The sequence below is a fragment of the Panulirus ornatus genome, chromosome 30 (assembly GCF_036320965.1).
Source record: "Panulirus ornatus isolate Po-2019 chromosome 30, ASM3632096v1, whole genome shotgun sequence".
Classification (NCBI taxonomy): Eukaryota; Metazoa; Arthropoda; class Malacostraca; order Decapoda; family Palinuridae; genus Panulirus; species Panulirus ornatus.
Window position 1 is genome coordinate 9325005 of NC_092253.1, and position 15220 is coordinate 9340224.

Genomic DNA, 15220 nt, shown 5'->3' on the forward strand with positions numbered 1-15220 from the left:
AAAATTATTAGTCTTATTTGTGGTAAAATTGTGTTTAGAAGTGTATGTAGAACTAAACAGGTATAAGTTTGTTAAGTATACTTGTTAAGTTGCTTAGGGGAGTATTGATTGAGAAGGTGAAGGCATGTCCAGGACATCAGACTAGGGAAGGAGCAGTGTGGTTTCAGAAGTGGTAGAGGAAATACAGATTAGGTGTTTGCTCTAGAGAATGTGTTTAAGAAATACTTAGAGAAACAGCTGGTTTTGTATATGGCATTTATGGATCTGGAATTAGCAGATGATAGGGTTGATAAAGATGCCATGTGGGAGGTCATACAAACATGTGGTGTGGGAGGAAAGCTGCTAGATTCAGTGAGTTTTTATCAAATGTATATGGCATGTGTATAAGCAGGAAGAGAGGAGAGTGAATGGTTCTGAGTGAAGTTTGGTCTGTAGCAGGGTTGTGTGATGTCACCATAGTTATTGAATTTGTTTATGGATGGGTAGCTATGGGAGGTAAATGTGAGAATCCAGGAGAGAGGGGCAAGTATGCAATCTTTTAGGAATGAGAGGGCCTGGGAAGTGAGTCAGCTGTTGTTTGCTAATGATACAGCGGTGGTGGCAGGTTCAAGTGTGTAACTACAGAAGTTGATGACCGAGTTTGGAAGAGTGTGTGAAAGGAGAAAGTCGAGTGTAAATGTGAAGAAAAGTAAGGTTAATAGGTTTAGCAGGGTTGAGGGACAGGTTAGCAGGGGTGTGAGTTTTAATGGAGAAAATTTGGTTGAAGGAATATTAGTCCCACCAATATTGTATGGATGTGAGTCATGGGCTATAGATAAAGCTGTGCAGAGGAGGGTGGATGAGATGGTAATGAAATGTTTGAAGACAGTATTTGGTGTGAGGTGGTTTGATGGAGTAAGAGATGTGTGTTATTAGGAAGAGTGTGATTGAGAGAGCAGAAGAGGGTGTGTTGAAATGGTTTGAACATGTGGAGAGATGATAAAGAGGATAAATGTGTCAGAAGTGGAGGGAACAAGAAGGGCATGGAGATGGAATTGGAGATGGAAAAATGGAGTGAAAAAGATTTTGTGCTATCGGGGCCTGAACATGCAGGAGGGTGAAAGATGTGCAAGGGATAGAGTGAAATGGAGCAATGTTGTATATTGAGATCAACATGCTGTCAGTGGACTGAACCAGGGCATATGAAGCATCCAAGGTAAACCATGGAAAGGTCTGTGGAGCCTGGTTGTGGATAAGGAGCTGTGGTTTCATTACATTACACATGGCAGCTAGAGAATGGATGTGGGCTGATGTGGTCTTTCTTCATCTGTTCCTGGCACTACCTCGCTAACATGGGAAATGGCAATCAGGTATGAATAAAAAGAATGTTAGACAATATGGGAATTTGATTCATAAATGAAAACAATTTAGAGAAGGTTTTGTTGGCCTAGTTTGGTGACACATTTGGCAAGAAAAACCTGTCATGTTTAATAGCATTACTTCTCTGTATGCTTCATGCGGGCCTCTAAAGAGCTACTTAAAATTGGGCTAATAAGATTTTCTTTAAGCAATAGAATATTGGATATGATAATGTCATTCAAGATGGTGTTTCTTAAAATGGGGGCATTGTACCCGAAAGGGCTTGGGGCCATTTAACAGTTTTGGTGTATGTAGCCAAGTAAAGTATACACACACAGGCACAGACATATGTGCGGACACACACACACACACACACACACACACACACACACACACACACACACACACACTTACACATAATACATCAATAACAGCTATCTGTACAATGTACCACCTGAAATAATATTGTAAATGGACAATGTCTGTGTCTTGTTTGACAGAAATCAATGCCCAGAAAGTTAAGGCCTACTGATTTAAGATTTTAGTGTCGCTATCTTTAACAACTGGACATTCTTTTTCCCAAATTTTGTAAAAGACGTTTAAAGCTTCTTTGAACAGTATGGTCATACACCAAGAAGTAAGCATGTTCAGCAATAATTCCATATTGTTAGAAATGATTCCATATTACAGAATGAATGTGACACTAATTGTTAAGATGAGACGGTAAGGTTTTTGTTTGTCTGCATATTTAGATGTATTTGTGCTACAGAGAAAAATGGGTAAGTATGTTGTTAAAATTAATAAGAATTTTGGACTTAGTCTATCTGTCTATCTTTATCTTCCCATTGAGGATGTGGCCACAGCAAAAGATCTCCACTTGTCCCTGTCCATACATGTTTTCTTCACTAACAGTATTCCACTCATTATTCCATCATTTCTCTCCCTCCTGTACTCTTTCACTTTATTTCCCCATGTCACAGGTGGTGTTCCACTCACACCAATCCCTTTAGTCACACTATCATACACTCTCCTTGTAAACTACCCATCTTGCATTCTTTTCACATGCCCAAACCACCTCAGAGCAATTTGTTTCACCCACTCTACCAATCCACAATTCATTTCTTTTGCATTCCTTGCCTTGCCAAATCTCCCATACAACTCTCTCGTCTTTTACATTGCATCTAGTCATACCACATGCTCCTTTCAAATACTTCATTTCCATAGCCTGAGTTCTGATCTCTGTGAGTCATTCCATGTTATGTGTTTTGGCTGCATAGGTCTGGGTCAGGGGGAATATGCTGTCCCTCAATCCTTTCTTCTTTTCCATCTTTACACCTCTACTGTTCATTTCTCTGTTAAGGTACCAAATGACTCTTCTTACCTGTACTGCTTTCTTTTTTATTTCTCCTTTCATATCACTAAACTTATGCAAGATTTTTCCTAAATACCTAAATTCTCTCCTCTTCCAGTCTTTCTCCTATCATATCTGTAACACAGTTTAGTACACTTTCTTCTTTCCTCATATAGGGCTTTGCAAACAATACTTTTCATGTTTCCTTTCAAACACCATTACCCTACTTTTACATGCATTTATCTACAATCATTTATGCTTACAAACATCATAAAACACTTTCAACCTTCTGTAACTCCTCTTAACTCTCAGCAAACAAAACAGTATCATCCACAAAGAGGCTTATTACTAGCCATAATCCTTTCCCACTACCCTCCATCTCTGCTTCCCCTTTCCTTAGTTTTGCTTTCATGTCTCTTACCACTCCATCCATGTATATGTTAAAAAGCCATGGTGACATTAAACACACCCACATGTTTACTAAAATTTTTGCTTAGCTCTCCATTCACTCTTGCACATGCATTTGCTTCTCAGTGGAAGCCTTTCACACCATCCAACATTTGCCCTTTTACCCTACTCCACTCTTACCTTTAACACTTTTCATAAATCATTCCACTCAGTTCTGTCATACACTTTTTCCAGATCCATAAGAACTGCATACAACTTTTTACTGTTTTTGCTAGATACTTTTCTACCATCATTTTCACCTTAAAAGTCTGATCCACACATTCCCTACCTTTCCTAAAACCACCTTGCTCTTCACTTATTTTGCATTGAGGTGCTTACATCACTGTATCAATCAACACTCTTGGATACACTTTTTCTGATATACCCAACACTTAATATCCTATAATTGCTAATTAGTTCTTTATTACTATATTCTTTGAATATTTGTTGAAAGAAAATAAGGGAACTTATGGAGGGTGATTTTCTTCAGTTTTCCACATCATTGTATGCAAAAATAGATATCACATTGGATTTAAGAGCAAGAACTTTTGTGAAAAAAATGCCCACACCATTGCTTTACTTTAAACATTTGTTTTAGGCAGTGTCTATGCATGGGACTTGTGTTTGATTACTTTATTCATAACATAGGTAAGAGATGATGTAAGAAATGTTAGAAATGCATTTAACATTATTTGACTTCACTTATCTTTCATGGTTCAATAGAGAAACGTGCCAAGTAGTGCAGAATAATTCCATGCACAACTGTGTAAGAAGGAATTAGAACTCATCAAAGATGCAAAATCCTCTTAATGAATTTATATATACTGTATGTAAATATGCTCCTTTACAAAGTGGTAAGGTCCCGTATAATGTACCAATACCAATATTTGAACAAAAGATAAAGCTTGGAATACTGTATTAAGTACTGCTGACATATATGTTATCCGGTTTTATAACATACAAAAGTTAAGGATACACACTTAAATTTTGTCCCACTCACCCTCAAACCCATTTTTATTGCTTGCTTATGACTTTTTTGAGAGGCAAATTCTTACACAGTGCATGTAATTTCACAGTGATAAATGTGAATACAACATTTAGATATGCTCTATGAAAACAAAAGCTGAAAAGAGCACTCACCTGTAGAAGTAGATGTACAGGTACATGTATACATGAAAGTTAAGTGTGGTGGTAAGTTAGTTTAGTAGTATTTACTATTGTTCTAGAAATCACTTAACTTCCTTGAAATCATCCAAAAGATGTGCTGAAGGGACCAATAGGTTCACTAAAATTTGTGAGTTTACCACTGGTAAGTCAGATGTCATATGGTGGACATCCTATAGAGTTGCTTTTGTTATGCTTGTGGTGAACTTTTATAAAGGTAGTATTGTGCAGATATTACTCATAGAAAGGAAGGGAACTACCTAATAATTACGAATCAAAGAAGCCAACTGTGAGGGCACATAGTGATAGAACAAGCAAGTGGACCACATTCCACCTAACCCCTATATCATATTGTGGCAACACCACCTCAACTTTACTCTAAAATCTCTCTCATGGGATTGACTGCATAATTTTGTCAGCAAATCACACCTCTGCTAGATCTAGGTCGCTTTCCCATGAGATACGCTTTGCCGCTTCGCGCCACCAGTTGCTGTGCTTCCTTCGCGCCGTCCAGACGGATTTCTGCAGCTGCGAGCTTGGCAGCCCTCTTCCCGTGATCCCTTTGGAGCGGAAAGGCTTTGCTACAGCCTGTCACCCAGTTTGGGGCTGGCTGCAATACCACCCGTGATCCGTTAATGAGCGGGGAGAGAAGTGCGTTGTTGAGGCACTTGTGGAGTTGACTCTCACACTGACCTGCACCGACGCCTTGCTATCGCCGCCGCCATGTCGGATGCCCCGGGCATACGGAGGTCGAGTAAGGAGGGCGATTCTGAACATGCCAGGCATGTGAGGAAAGGCTCCTCGCATAGGACTAGCTCCAGGAGCAGCCCTTCTCAGCGGGAGGCTCTTCAGGGCGGTAACAATAGGCCCCATGGTCACGTCACTGGTGATGGCGGTGACTCTGCTTCCCAGCACACACGTTCCTTGCCTTCTACCTCACGGGATGAGGCATCTGCGCCGCCCTGGAACATGGTGATGGACGCTTTGGCTGCTTTACGTGGTGATGTGGAGAAATTGAAGGAGGAAAGGAACTTAGGCCCCAATCGGGGGGCCTGGTGACGCCGCGGCGGCCGCCGATGTAAACATTGGCCTTTCTAGCCAGGTGGTTCTTCCCTCGCGCTCGCCCACGGGTTTTTCGGGCTTTACTCCAGCTGAGCATTACCTTTCCAGTGATGATTGTGTCTCTCAGAATGACGGGCGGCCTGACAGTGTTCTCCTGCAGTGCGCCAGGGCTTACAGTCCTGTGGATGAGGTGTCTGATAGCATTGACCAGCATGTTGCCGATATGGTTAACCATGTATTTGCTCCCGGCTTGCGAGAGGAAGAGTATAAGGAGATTTTGGAGGATGCTGCAGCCAAAAGGCCAGATAACTGTCATGCCTCAGCGCCCGTGGATTGCAACTTGCAAGTTTTAGATGCACTGAAGACTGATGCCAAGAAGGCAGACTTCCGTTTGAAGGATGTTGGGAAAGACATCATTACGGCTGCCACAATTTTGACTAAGTCACTCACAGTGCTTGACAAGATCGCCCAGACTAGCCAACCAGATGTTGCCCAGGAAGTGGGCTTGCTTAATGGTGCCCTGGCACTCCTGGGTCATGCTAATCACAAGAATAATCTGGCTCGCCGGTTCATCATCAAGCGCGAAATTAACCACAAGTCTGCTCACCTCTGTTCAGACAAGGTGGCCATGACTCGTCTTCTGTTTGGGGATGATGATGTCTCACTCTCAGCCAAGCACATTGAGGAGTCTGAAAAGTTAAGGCGTAAGATTGCTCCGAGGAAACCGCTCTCTACCTCGAAGTTTGGTCCTGGCAAGGTTAGGGGCTCTTCTGGGAGACTGCCACACAGGGGTTTTATGGCCAGGTTTCATCCATATGGCCTACGCACGCATGGTCCCCGGAGTGAGCACCGGCAATCCTTCTCACGGCAGGGTCCTGAACTCCCGAGTCCGGGGTCACAATCCCCGGCAGTAACTGAGGTGAGTCATCCTTTTCAAGCTGGCAGACTTCACTATTTTGTACATGAGTGGCATGCTATTACCAGTGATCCAAATATTTTAGATATTGTTCAGCATTGCTGTTTAGATATTGATGTTGCTAACATTGGTCCTTTATTTGCTGAAGAAGTTGAGTATGTGTTTAATGTCGAGGAAAAGGAAATTGTTTGCCAGGAAATTGTACAGCTTTTGAGTCTGGGGGTTATCAAGGAGACCCAGAGACAGGAGGAGCAGATTCTTTCCCCTATTTTCTTAAGACGGAAGAAGGATGGTGGGTTTAGGATGATCCTTAACCTGGAAAAATTTAATAAATTTTTAGAGTACAAACACTTCAAGATGGAAAATTTTGATGGCCTCTGTCGATTTGCGGCACGCCTATTATTCTGTTAAGATAGCTGAGGAGCAAAACGCTTTCTGTGTTTCAAGTGGCAAGGAAAAATTTATCAATTCACGTGTGTCTCCCTAATGGGGTTGCGGATGGTCCCCGTCTGTTCACTAAATTAATGAAACCTTTTTTTGCTGTACTTAGAGAGAAGGAACATATCATCACGAGTTTCATTGATGATACTCTTATTTGTCACTGCACTTTTGATGGATGTTGTGAGAGTGTGCGTGCCACTGTTGACTTGCTCAAGAAGTTAGGTTTCTGTATTAACGAAAGCAAATCTGTCTTGGTCCCCACTTAGCGCTTGGAGTATTTGGGGAACATTATAGATTCTGAGACTATGACAGTAACATTACCTGATCGTAGGATACACAAGATACCACAATGCTGTGAGGAATTGTCACATAGTGACAGAGCCAAAATTCGGAATGTGGCCAGAGTTGTTGGGCTATACGTTGCAGCCGTTCCAGCAGCAGAGATGGGGAAACTGCATTACAGGCGGTTAGAATGTGCTAAGATTGCTGCGTTAAGAGTCACAAAATGTAACTTTGACAAGTGGATGGTGGTCACTCATGAGATGAGATTGGATTTGCTTTGGTGGGTATCTCACATTGCATTGCAAACCAGACAGATTTTTCGGAAGGGTACAGAATTGGATCTGTATACTGATGCATCAAATTTAGGTTGGGGTGGCCACCTCAATCAACAAAAAGTTAATGGGAGATGGTCATTATCAGAATTAGCCTTGCACATTAATGCAAAGGAACTCAAAGCCATCTCCTTGGTAGTGCGCTCATTTGCATCTCTTCTCAAAGGACGACATGTTCGGGTGTTTTGTGATAACACGACGGCGGTGACCAGTCAATGAAATGGGCGGCACACGGTCCTCACTGTGCAATGACATTTGCCGTGACCTTTGGGAGTGGTGTGCGGTGAATGATATCTGGCTTACCTGCTCTCATGTACCGGGTAAAGTCAATCTCATGGCAGACGCTGCATCTCGGACATTCAATGACAGGCATGAGTGGATGTTGAATGACGAACTCTTTAGGGCCCTCTCTGAAGTATTTGGGGTTCCGAGCATTGATCTCTTTGCTTCTAGACTGAATGCTCAAGTGACTCGTTTCTGCTCCTGGAAACCTGACCCAGATGCAGAACATTTTGATGCCCTTTCTATCTGCTGGTAGCAGTTTGAACTAATCTACCTTTTCCCACCCTTCGCTCTGATTGCCAGGTGCCTACAGAAAATTCGAGCACAGTCAGCGAAGGGGTGGATGGTATTGCCTCTCTGGCCGTCCCAGCCCTGGATGGGGACTCTACTCACTTTGCTGGTCAAGGAACCACGGCTGATTCCGAGGAGGCCACACGTCTTGCGTCACCCATCGACGGAGGAGGAACACCTCATTCTCCGCCACACCCGACTCATGGCTTGCCTCTTATCCAGCAACGTCTGCGAGACAGGGGCATTTCTCAGGCAGGTACGGACATCATCCTTGCCTCCTGTTGACCTGCGACTGCGAGGCAGTACCAGCCACATATTAACAGGTGGTTACAGTTTTGTGGTAGCCGGAACATCGATCCCTTTGCTCCCACTGTAACTAATATTGTGACTTTTCTGTCTGTCACTTTCCACAGAGGTGTTAGTTATACTTCAATCAACACTGCCAGGGGTGCACTCTCCTCCCTGGAGATTACTGTGAATGGTTGCAGTGCAGGCAGCCATCCTCTTGTCACCAGGTTCTTAAAGGGAGTTTTTAACTTGCGACCGTCTGTCCCTATGTATACAAGAACTTGGGATGTTCAGCAGGTGCTACAGCATCTGCGTGCCATGGATCCTTTGTCCTCCCTCTCTTTGAAGGATTTAACACTGAAGCTTGTGATGTTGATGGCACTTATGCAGGCTGCCAAAATACAAACTTTGCATTGTTTGTTGCTGAAGAATATTAGTTTTGGGCAGGCTTCTGTTTGTGTTTGGTTAGGGGAAACTATTAAACAGTGCAGGCCAAAGTTCAATGTGCGGTTTGTGACCTTTAAAGCATATTCTACTGACATTAGATTGTGTGTGTGTGTGTGTGTGTGTGTGTGAAACTCTGATAATGTATATTGCTAGGACAGAGGAGTTCAGAAATTCTGCACATCAGGAGAATGGGAAGTTACTCCTAAGTTTTATCAAGCCCCACAAGCATGTAACGAGGGACACTGTTGCAAGGTATTCAGTCAGTAGCCTGTATTCAGCGGGCAGTGTTCGGCCTGCAGCTGCATCGAAAGCCAAAGCCATGGCTCTACCGATTGGACACATCATGGCAAGGGCTGGGTGGTCCAGGGCTGCCACTTTTGCCAAGTTTTATGACAAGGAGATTGTCCCGAGTCACGATCCTTTCCAAGATGCTGTTCTTCAATAGTCTGTTCATTTTGTTTGCATAGGAGATGTTGTCTCGTGTCACCTGGTCCATGGCTATGTAAAGTTCTTACTATATTGCAGTTGGTTACTGCTTGTATCATTTCTCCTCTCTGCATGTCTACAGTACGACATCCACATGGCTTCAAAACCTCATGGGAAAGCGACCTCTAGCAGAGGTGTGATATGCTGACGTAAAATTAATGACGTACATGAGACTTACCGTAGGTCAGTTGAAATGTGCTTGGAATTTTATGAAGCAAATCACCTCTGCTAGAAAGGAGCTTTTACATGCCCACCTCTCCCACCCTACGCTCTGTAGCGTCTTGTGGCTCACATATTTCTAGCAGTGCAAAATGTTCAGTTACTTTCATGTGGTTGGTCGTACTCTTTAAAGTCTGGTGGCGTGAAGTGGCAAAGCGTATCTCGTGAAAGCTCCCTTCTAGCAGAGGTGATTTGCTTCATAAAATTCGAAGCACATTTCAACTGACCTACGGTAAGTCTCATGTACTTCATTAATTCTTTGTTACAGAATTAAGAAGTGTGTGAAAGATGTCAGTTTGTGGTTCTGTACAATGAACTCTTAATCCTCATATCCACCTGTTTTTTCCAGGTGCTCCAATTGTACCAGCCATAAAACGTGTATCGACCAGAATCAATTTAAGAGAGGAATCGCCTACTTGTTCAGAAGGATCAAGGTGGCGTGAGTCTTGTAATTGGTGCACATGTAATAATGGAACTGGTAGCTGCACAAAAATGAAATGTCCAGATGGTAAGTTTCAGTAACTTGAAATAGATTTTGCACAACAAATGTAGAATTACCATTGATACATTGTTGCCTGCCACAAGACTTTCCCAACCATGTTGATATTAAGTGTAATGACCAGATTGGAGTTGCACTCTTTAGTTTGGATCTTATATTTGTATGTGGATGAGAAAGTTATAACCTATTTACTATGATCTATTAATACAGGTGATGTGTGTTTTATATGAATGCCATCACTTAAAGAATTTGTATGTCCTTTGCTTGTCTTTTTTCTCTTCTCTTCATAATTCATTCTATCTAATTAATTTTGGTATCATTCTTGTTACATTTTGCTGTCCCATTCCAGGTAATGAGATCAATCTGTAGCGATACACTTCATCTTGGGGTGTTTATGCGTTGTGCATGCTTTCTTGAACATCTGTTTCTTCTGTAACCTTTCTCGCTGTTCACTGTCATAGGCATCTGTATACTAACTCCCTCATGATAGATTTTACAGAATCTTCCTTAACAACATTCTACATTCTAACAATGGAATTCAGTTTACTAATGTAAGTTCCCATAGAAATTGTTTAATTCTGTGTAATGTTTGTGATTGTATCTTCTCTTTGAGTTTGCTTTTCTCTTCAATCCTTTTGTATCCTCACTAACCACAGAATCAATTTCATGCACCACATAATCTTTATTTTGAAGTTGTGTATCACATCTGATAATTTCTATTTCTGTGTTCTTATACTGTGTATGAAGATAAGATCTAGTTTGGATGGTGTATCAGCCACTCTGACTATGCTGTGTTTAGTTAAATGTTTTCTATGGAAATTTTCTTATACACTAAAAATTTTGTCTCCATGACCCTCCATCTCCATATGAATCTGTTTTCTTTATTGTTGAAATACCCCATTATTAGAATTTTACTTTCTGAGAAGTGCATTTCTTGTTGCCTCCTGCACAGTCTTGATTGTTCCTTCATAAATTATGTTAGATAGTTGCTCAGGCTCATTATAGTTCTTTAAAGGATTCTAAAGTATTAACATCATCAAAGAACTTTTTCCTACACATATATAGTCATCCCATTTAGTACTGTGTATTTTAAACATCCACCAATAATTGCTCAAACTTTCTTTTACTAAGAGGCCAGTACTCCTCGTCTTTCATGTCTTTCCTTCTTTGCAGTCACGTATCCCTCTGGAAGGATTTGGCTTCTTACATCTTTAGTAAGTCTTTTCTTGCACAACAACATCTGGTTTGATTTCCCTTATTCAGCTTTTAAACTTCATATCTTTTTCCTTTACAACTGATCCATCACCATTCATATACATTTTCACCAGTCCAGCTCTAGCATTGGGTAATATACATTACCTATCTGTTCTAGTGTTGTAGCTGATTTGCTCTCAAGCCTCTTTTGAATTGCCTTTTATTTTTTCCTCTGACTGTGTTCTTTTTTTTTCTCTAGTTCTTCTTTTGATCTTTCCCTTCTGATGAATGCCCCTCTAAATCATAATACCTATTTGGGCACATGAGGAGAGAGTTATTCTTTCTTGGATATCATATTGTAACATTTCTTTACTGGTTCTTCACTTTTCAAGTTCAGGTCATTCACTACACTAATATGCTATGAAAGTATTTCATCATCTTTTCAACTCATTTTTTGCTTTGTTTCTTATCAAGTCCTATCAGTGTTTGATATCACAGGTTTTTGCAGTGGTTATTGTTGTATTCTATATATCTTAGATCTAACTCATAATGTTATTGCTTACTGATTTTTATATAAGATATAGCTTCCAGGACACAAAGGGTTGAGGAATTTGAAACTTCCTGTCTTGTTACAAGGAAAAATTGGCTTCCCTTCATCTCTCTTGTTTTCTCTCAGGATTTTTATGTTCATGATGAAGTAAATATCTTTTCTTATTGAAACTATTTCTGTTAGATTTTCAGACTGATGAGCCAGAGTGTGAACATGGTTCCAGTTGGATGATGGATTGCAACTGGTGTATATGTGGAGAAGGACTGACTGCTTGTACAAGAATGAGATGTTCCACTTCACGTAAGTCATTGAAGGGTGACTCTTAAATTCAAATGTGTATCTTGAGGGTAAAGAATTCTACCCATATATCTCTTACATGTTACAGAAGGCAACTAAGAATATCAGGCGCAGGACTCTGGAAACCCTCTCCTCCTTCATTATCATTTTCTGTACATACAACACAAGGAGCTCAGCAAGAACTTTTCTCTGATGGTTCCATTTTCTATTACTGATGCTACCTTACAGATGTAGGTAAAGTTGAGCAGGTATAAAAGAAAGGAATGTAGATATATGTTATTGTTGTTACATACATACCCAGCTTCCCTCTTACTGGGCTCCTGCAGCTTCAGGGCTGTTTCATACAGGAACAGGTTAAAGTGGGCTCCTCTAAATATGCTGCTTTGTTTCTTGAAAGCTTTGAGCTGGACACCTTGTACACTTACTTCCTGCCCCAGGAGTCACTCCTCTCTTTAGAGGCTCCAGCAATACTCAGGAAGTAAGGCATTTACACCATTTGGGCCCACACCATTACCAAAGGAGAGTTTTTAGTCACAATATAATGTCAAGGAGGTGGAGTCCAGTATATATATTATTTATTTTGCTTTGTCGCTGTCTCCCGCGTTAGTGAGGTAGCGCAAGGAAACAGATGAAAGAATGGCCCAACCTGCCCACATACACATGTATATACATACACGTCCACACACGCAAAATATACATACCTATACATCTCAATGTACACATATATATATACACACACAGACATATACATATATACACATGTACATAATTCATACTGTCTGCCTTTATTTGTTCCCATCGCCACACATGGAATAACAACCCCCTCCCCCCTCATGTGTGCGAGGTAGCGCTAGGAAAAGACACCAAAGGCCCCATTCGTTCACACTCAGTCTCTAGCTGTCATGTAATAATGCACCGAAACCACAGCTCCCTTTCCACATCCAGGCCCCACACAACTTTCCATGGTTTGCCCCAGACGCTTCCCATGCCCTGGTTCAATCCATTGACAGCATGTCGACCCCGGTATACCACATCGTTCCAATTCACTCTATTCCTTGCACGCCTTTCACCCTCCTGCATGTTCAGGCCCCGATCACTCAAAATCTTTTTCATTTTTCACTCCATCTTTCCACCTCCAATTTGGTCTCCCACTTCTCCTCATTCCCTCCACCTCTGATACATATATCCTCTTGGTCAATCTTTCCTCACTCATTCTCTCCGTGTGACCAGACCATTTCAAAACACCCTCTTGTGCTCTCTCAACCACACTCTTTTTATTTCCGCACATCTCTCTTACCCTTACATTACTTACTCGATCAAACCACCTCACACCTCATATTGTCCTCAAACATCTCATTTCCAGCACATCCACCCTCATCTGCACAACTCTATCCATAGCCCACGCCTCGCAACCATGCAACATTGTTGGAACCACTATTCCTTCAAACATACCCATTTTTACTTTCCGAGATAATGTTCTTGACTTCCAAACATTCTTCAAGGCTCCCAGAATTTTCGCCCCCTCCCCCACCCTATGATTCACTTCCGCTTCCATGGTTCCATCCGCTGCCAGATCCACTCCCAGATATCTAAAACACTTTACTTCCTCCAGCTTTTTCTCCATTCAAACTTACCTCCCAATTGACTTGACCCACAACCCTACTGTACCTAATAACCTTGCTCTTATTCACATTTACTCTTAACTTTCTTCTTTCACACACTTTACCAAACTCAGTCACCAGCTTCTGCAATTTCTTACATGAGTCAGCCGCCAGCGCTGTATCATCAGCGAACAACAACTGACTCACTTCTCAAGCTCTCTCATCCACAACAGACTGCATACTTGCCCCTCTTTCCGAAACTCTTGCATTCACCGCCCTAACAACCCCATCCATAAACAAATTAAACAACCATGGAGACATCACACACCCCTGCCGCAAACCTACATTCACTGAGAACCAATCACTTTCCTCTCTTCCTACACATACACATGCCTTACATCCTCGATAAAAACTTTTCACCGCTTCTAACAACTTGCCTCCCACACCATATATTCTTAAAACCTTCCACAGAGCATCTCTATCAACTCTATCATATGCCTTCTCCAGATCCATAAATGCTACATACAAATCTAGATTGATATGGGTAAAACTGAAAGTTGATGGAGAGAGATGGGTGATTATTGGTGCATATGCACCTGGGCATGAGAAGAAAGATCACGAGAGGCAAGTGTTTTGGGAGCAGCTGAATGAGTGTGTTAGTGGTTTTGATGTACGAGACCAGGTTATAGTGATGGGTGATTTGAATGCAAAGGTGAGTAATGTGGCAGTTGAGGGAATAATTGGTATACATGGAGTGTTCAGTGTTGTAAATGGAAATGGTGAAGAGCTTGTAGATTTATGTGCTGAAAAAGGACTGGTGATTGGGAATACCTGGTTTAAAAAGCGAGATATACGTAAGTATACACATGTAAGTAGGAGAGATGGCCAGAGAGCGTTATTGGATTACGTGTTAATTGATAGACGCACGAAAGAGAGACTTTTGGATGTTAATGTGCTGAAAGGTGCAACTGGAGGGATGTCTGATCATTATCTTGTGGAGGCAAAGGTGAAGATTTGTGGGGGTTTTCAGAAAAGAAGAGAGAATGTTGGGGTGAAGAGAGTGGTGAGAGTAAGTGAGCTTGGGAAGGAGACTTGTGTGAGGAAGTACCAGGAGAGACTGAGTACAGAATGGAAAAAGGTGAGAACAAAGGAGGTAAGGGGAGTGGAGGAGGAATGGGATGTATTTAGGGAAACAGTGATGGTTTGCGCAAAAGATGCCTGTGGCATGAGAAGCATGGGAGGTGGGTTGATTAGAAAAGGTAGTGAGTGATGGGATGAAGAAGTAAGATTATTAGTGAAAGAGAAGAGAGAGGCATTTGGACGATTTTTGCAGGGAAAAAATGCAAATGAGTGGGAGATGTATAAAAGAAAGAGGCAGGAGGTCAAGAGAAGGGTGCAAGAGGTGAAAAAGAGGGCAATAAAAAGATGTTTTGGAAGGAGGTAAATAAAGTGCGTAAGACAAGGGAACAGATGGGAACTACAGTGAAGGGGGCTAATGAGGAGGTGATAACAAGTAGTGGTGATGTGAGAATGAGATGGAGTGAGTATTTTGAAGGTTTGTTGAATGTGTTTGATGATAGAGTGGCAGATATAGGGTGTTTTGGTCGAAGTGGTGTGCAAAGTGAGAGGGTTAGGGAGAATAATTTGGTAAACAAAGAAGAGGTAGTAAAAGCTCTATGTCTGCCACTCTATCATCAAACGCATTCAACAAACCTTCAAAATACTCACTCCAT

General features: G+C 41.7%; 1 protein-coding gene across 4 annotated transcripts in view; it reads left to right on the forward strand.

Annotated features, from left to right (window-relative positions):
• LOC139758397 (uncharacterized) overlaps nt 1–15220 on the forward strand; it is a 135936-nt gene that overhangs the window by 40021 nt on the left and 80695 nt on the right. For all 4 annotated transcript variants that reach the window (XM_071679751.1, XM_071679752.1, XM_071679753.1 and 1 more), the window contains exons 12-13: nt 9696–9854; nt 11773–11889. In XM_071679751.1, the coding sequence (XP_071535852.1) occupies nt 9696–9854; nt 11773–11889 (276 nt within the window). The remainder of the gene's footprint in view (nt 1–9695; nt 9855–11772; nt 11890–15220) is intronic.